The 5,419-nt window shown below is 48.4% G+C and overlaps 1 protein-coding gene across 1 annotated transcript; it reads right to left on the bottom strand.

Moving 5' to 3' along the window:
- Window positions 1-370: 370 nt before the first annotated feature.
- On the bottom strand, window positions 371-4,125 carry LOC147601459 (uncharacterized). The gene is made up of 3 exons (XM_086744677.1): window positions 4,029-4,125; window positions 2,737-3,605; window positions 371-397 (listed from the first exon to the last, which is right to left on the bottom strand). Exons 1-3 carry the CDS (start codon window positions 4,123-4,125, stop codon window positions 371-373), a joined length of 993 nt encoding a protein of 330 aa, XP_086600803.1.
- Between the last annotated feature and the right edge of the window lie 1,294 nt (window positions 4,126-5,419).

Genomic DNA, 5,419 nt, shown 5'->3' with positions numbered 1-5,419 from the left:
GCACCTGGGCGCCCAATGAAAAAAAGCAAAGAAATATCACGACTGTCGGACGATTGCTCCCACACCGAACGTGCCAGCCACTCAAGCTCTTGCTGCTTCACACCGGCCATTGGCAGCGCATCTACAGTACCAGAGACATTGGGGCTCCGGGATTTCCCTAACGAACAGGGCTTCGAGGTTTACCACCAAGCGCACCTGGCAACCCACTGAAAAAAAAAACCAAAAAATCACAAACGCCGGACGACTGCTCCTACACCAAAAGTGCCAGCCATTCAAGCTCATGCTGCACCTCACCGGCCATTGGCAGCGCATTTACGGCACCACAGACATTCGGGCTTCGGGCTTTCCCTGTCGACCAGGGTTTCGACCTTTAGCTCCAGCTGCACCTGGGGTCCCACTGAAAATAGAGCCCAGAGAAATCACGAACGTTGGAAGATTGCTCCTACACCAAAAGTGCCAGCCACTCAAGCTCTTGCTGCTCCTCAGCAGCCATTGGCAGTGCATCTACAGCACCACAGACATTGGGGCTCCGGGCTTTCCCTGTTGACCAGGGCTTCGACGTTTACCACCAGCCGCACATGGGCGCCCACTGAAAAAAAACCCCGAAAAATCACGAACGCCGGACGATTGCTCCCACACCAAAAGTGCCAGCCACTCAAGTGATTACTGCTCCTCACCGGCCATTGGTAGTGCATCTACAGCACCACAGACATTGGGGCTCCGGGCTTTCTCTGTCGACCAGGTCTTCGACGTTTACCACCAGCTGCACCTGGGCACCCACTGAAAAAAAATCCCAGAGATATCACGAACGTTGGACGATTCCTCCCACACCAAATGTGCCAGCCACTCAAGTTTTTGCTCCTCCACACCGGGCATGGGCACTGCATCTACAGCACCACAGACATTGAGTCTCCGGGCTTTCCCTGACGAACAGGGCTTCGACGTTTACCACCAGCTTCACCTGGGCGCCTACTCAAAAAACACCCCGAAAAATATCGAACGTCGGACGATTGCTCCCACACCAAATGAGCCAGCCACTCAAGTTTTTGCTCCTCCTCACCGGGCATTGGCAGCGCATCTACTGCACCACAGACATTGGGGCTCCGGGCTTTCCCTAACGAACAGGGCTTCGACGTTTACCACCAGCTGCACCTAGGCGCCCACTGAAATAAAAACTCCGAAAAATCACAAACGCCGGACGATTGCTGCCACACCAAAAGAGCCAGCCACTCAAGCTCCCGCTGCTCCTCACCGGCCATTGGCAGCGCATTTACGGCACCACAGACATTGGGGCTGCGGGCTTTCCCTGACGAACAGGGCTTCGACGTTTACCACCAGCCGCACCTGGGCTCCCACTGACAAGAAACACCGAAAAATCACGAACGCCGGACGATTGCTCCCACACCAAAAGTGCCAGCCACTCAAGCTCCTGCTGCTCCTCACCGGCCATTTGCAGCGCATCTACAGCACCACAGAAATTGGGGCTCCGGGCTTTCCCTGACGTACAGGGCTTTGACGTTTACCACCAGCTGCACCTTGGCCCGCACTGAAAAATAAAAAACCCAAAAATCACGAATGTCGGACGATTGCTCCCACACCAAAAGTGCCAGCCACTGAAGCTCCTGCTACTCCTCAGCGGCCATTCGCAGCGCATCTATGGCACCAGAGACATTGAGGCTCCGGGCTCTCCCTGACGAACAGGGCTTCGACATTTAGCTCCAGCTGCACCTGGGCGCCCACTGAAAAAAAACCCCGAAAAATCACGAACGCCGGACGATTGCTCCCACAACAAACGTCCTAGCCACTCAAGTATTTGCTGCTACTCAGCGGCCATTTACAGCACATCTACAGCACCACAGACATTGAGGCTCCGGGCTTTCCCTGACAAACAGGGCTTCGATGTTTACCACCAGCTGCACTTTGGCGCCCACTCAAAAAACACCCCGAAAAATATCGAACATCGGACGATTGCTCCCACACCAAAAGAGCCAGCCACTCAAGCTCTTGCTACTGCTCACCGGCCATTTGCAGCGCATCTACAGCACCACAGACATTGGGGCTCCGGGCTTTCCCTGACGAACAGGGCTTCGACGTTTACCACCAGCCGCACCTGGGCGCCCACTGAAAAAAAAACACGAAAAATCACGAATGCCGGACGATTGCTCCCACACCAAACGTGCTAGCCACTCAAGCTCTTGCTGCTCCTCAGCGGCCATTGGCAGCACATCTACAGTACCAGAGACATTGGGGCTCCGGGCTTTCCTGTTGACGCGGAAGAAACGGATACTGCTGACGACCAATATGATCAAGGAAATGCCAATTTATTTTTGATACATCCCGGTTAATATAGCCCTTCTAATTCCCTATCATGCGCAAGCTCTCTACTAATTGGTTAACTATATCATGCACGCGCTCCTAGCTAAAGTATGATTCGTTAAGTCTCTATGTTCACGCGCACGGCTCTCTCCACCTGCACCCTGTATCACGTTCAGCCCCCAGTCACGTATGCCAGCTGTTTTCCTTCTTCTCAAGGTTGCTTCGTTTACTTTCTCACAGGAAGCTTCATTACTTTCTCACAGGCGGCCTCATTATTTTCTCACAAGTGGCTTCATCGATGTCCTTGAGGCCTGCTACTCAAAAACACAACAATTCCATTCGGTCTGGATTGTTCACTAAGTGCCCCTGGCTCTCCAGGTATCCAACAAATCCCCCTTTTTGTTTTTGAACAATCCAGACCCCAGTCATCATACGTTCCATAGCTTTCACAAAGCATTTTAAAATACACCCCAATATCATTAGTGCCAACAGCAAAGCCACTAATATTACCAGCCCTTGTACTATCAAATCTTTTAGCCAACCTGTGACTCCCAATGATTTTAGCCAGTCCGAAAGTCCATTTTCCACCTGTATTGCATGCATGTTCCGGCGTAACTCTGCCAACTGACAGTGTATTGATTTAGAGTGATTAGAAATATTCATGCAACACATACCTTCAAAATCTTCACATCCATGTCCATGCGCTAATAACAAAAAATCAACGGCTGCCCGATTCTGCAAAATAGCATGACGCATACTATCCATGTCTTCTAACAATCCTGATAACATGCTAGAGGTTAAATTCATTTGCTTTTGTGCCCAACAAGCTAATCTATTTAAGCTAGCTAAAGCTTTTTCAGATGCCGCCCAAGGAACAAATATAGATAATGCTATAAGCTCAGCTGTACCCAATAGGGTTAAATTGCCGTCACAGTTGGGAGCTAATACTTTTAGTGATCTCCTTGCTCGAGTACGATTTCGCAATACTTTCATAGATGGAGCAAACATTATCAATTTTCCAAAATAACACGGTCCTCCTATAGCCCCTTTTGGCACTCCTGACCAGGCCCGATCCCCACAAATTAAGAAGTATCCCGGGGGTATGGCCTTGGCCGTGTCATTCACCCAAAGAGGCATCTTTGAACCTTTGATTTCTGCTCCCACTGCTCCATTACAATAATCTCCTGAGCTGTTTTGATAAGTATACACAGGTTTTCCTTGGGCGTCAGTCATTTTACTAGTTACATCAGTCCATTGGTTCCTGTTCCATGCTGTACTTACCCCCTTTTCTGTAAAAAGGGGACCTCCCAGCATAAAACAAGACCCTGAACCATTTAAGGATCCCATTAGATCTAATTCTTGTGGATCCCAAGGCAAACTGTGATTTAAATGCCTAATCACCAATGCTGCAGCTATTCCAATTTGATTGCTATTCCCAGAACAACACACCGGTTTCTGTCCAGGGCGGAGGCTGGCACACTCCATCTTTGCGTGGCATGTTTGATTCACCACAGTCTCATTCAAAACAGTGTGATTATTGACCCATCCTTTCCAGTCATCCGGATTCCAATAGGGAGTACCAATCAGACACGTACGAAAAGGATCAGCAGGAGTAGCCATTGACACACAAAACGATGATTGGTTTGTAATGTTGGCAAATGTCAGCCACATGTTTGGTCTGGGGTCAATACGATGTAAGTCTACAGTCTCACCAACACACCCAGTTACCAGCATCAGGAGGATGATGATGATGCATCCTGCTGTCCCAGGTCTTCCTTCCAAGGTTTCACCCATCGACTTGGAACCCATCGTGGTCCTTCGTCTGTCAAAACACAAACATAAGCTCGACCGGTCATTTTCACTTCTGCCGGACCTCTCCATTCCCCAGTTTTTAAATCCCGGTATTGCACCTTCACCGAATCACTTTTCTGCAGTCCAGATTGCAATGACATATGATGAATTACAATTGGAGGAGATTCACGGTCTCCTGTTAATCTCAGATAATTTAGCACATAAAGCGCTTTTGCAAGCCTTTCAGAGGGTGCCGGCTCTCCCCCTTTTTGTTTTTGCAAAAGCGATTTTAAGGTGGCATGTGCACGCTCTACAATGGCTTGGCCTGTAGGGGAGTGAGGAATACCTGTTATTCTGCGAATACCCCATAGTTGGCAAAAGTGTACAAACGTTTGCGAAACATATGCAGGGCCATTGTCAGTTTTGATTTCTTGAGGAGCTCCTAGTGCGGCAATGGCAGCATGCATATGCTTCAGAACATGTTTGGCTGTTTCCCCTGTTTGAGCAGTGGCCCATATTGCATGCGAGTAAGTGTCAATACTGACATGCACATACTTCTGACGTCCAAATTCTGCAATATGAGTAACATCCATTTGCCATAATTGCAAGGCACCTAAACCTCGAGGGTTGACCCCAAGGCCTAGACCAACTCCTGATTTTTGACAAGCAGGGCAGGACTGCACTATTCCTCGAGCATCTGAGAATTTTAAATCAAATTGTTTCGCTAGCACTTTAGCAGATTGATGTAAGAAATTATGAGATAAACGAGCCTGCTCAAACAGGTTAACCGTTTGATTTTTCCATGCAGCAGCAACTAGCTTGTCTACTATGTTGTTTCCTATAGACAAGCCTTGGTTAAACTGATGACTGCGAATGTGTGTTATAAAATAAGGTTCTCTGCGTTGATTTAGCAAAAACAACAGCTGCATCAATAACATATACAAAGTATTATTTTTTACTGTTTTTATCATGGCACGTTCTAAACGCTGTGTCGTGCCCACCACATATAATGAATCTGAAACAACATTTAGAGGCTCATCATGCCACTGTTGAAAGGCCCACACCACTGCTCTCAGTTCAAGCGTCTGCAGGGAGTCCGTGATGTAACCTGTAAGAATTTGATGATTCCATTGGTTATTACTGTACCAAGCGATGGCAGCTCGTTTAGATTTCCTCCCAGCATCTGTAAATACTGTGAGTCCTTCTACTGGTACTTCCGACCTGCGAGGGGCTTCTTCAAAGTCTTGATTTTGCAACCATGACAAAAGTTTGGCTGAAGGATAATGATTAGTTACAGCACCTGGGTAGTCAG

This window comes from Chlamydotis macqueenii, chromosome 3 (genome assembly GCF_036417535.1).
Source record: "Chlamydotis macqueenii isolate bChlMac1 chromosome 3, bChlMac1.mat, whole genome shotgun sequence".
Classification (NCBI taxonomy): Eukaryota; Metazoa; Chordata; class Aves; order Otidiformes; family Otididae; genus Chlamydotis; species Chlamydotis macqueenii.
This window is presented reverse-complemented; position numbering and strand designations above follow the sequence as displayed.

Excerpts from the sequence above, each read along its gene's own strand:
- LOC147601459 (XM_086744677.1), bottom strand. The coding sequence starts at position 4,125 with ATGGGTTCCAAGTCGATGGGTGAAACCTTGGAAGGAAGACCTGGGACA. Across the intron at positions 3,606-4,028 it reads GCTGGTAACTGGGTGTGTTG|AAAAGGGGGTAAGTACAGCA; the intron begins GTGAGACTGTAG and ends CCCTTTTTACAG. Across the intron at positions 398-2,736 it reads TGGAACGTATGATGACTGGG|TGGGACCCCAGGTGCAGCTG; the intron begins GTCTGGATTGTT and ends CTCTATTTTCAG.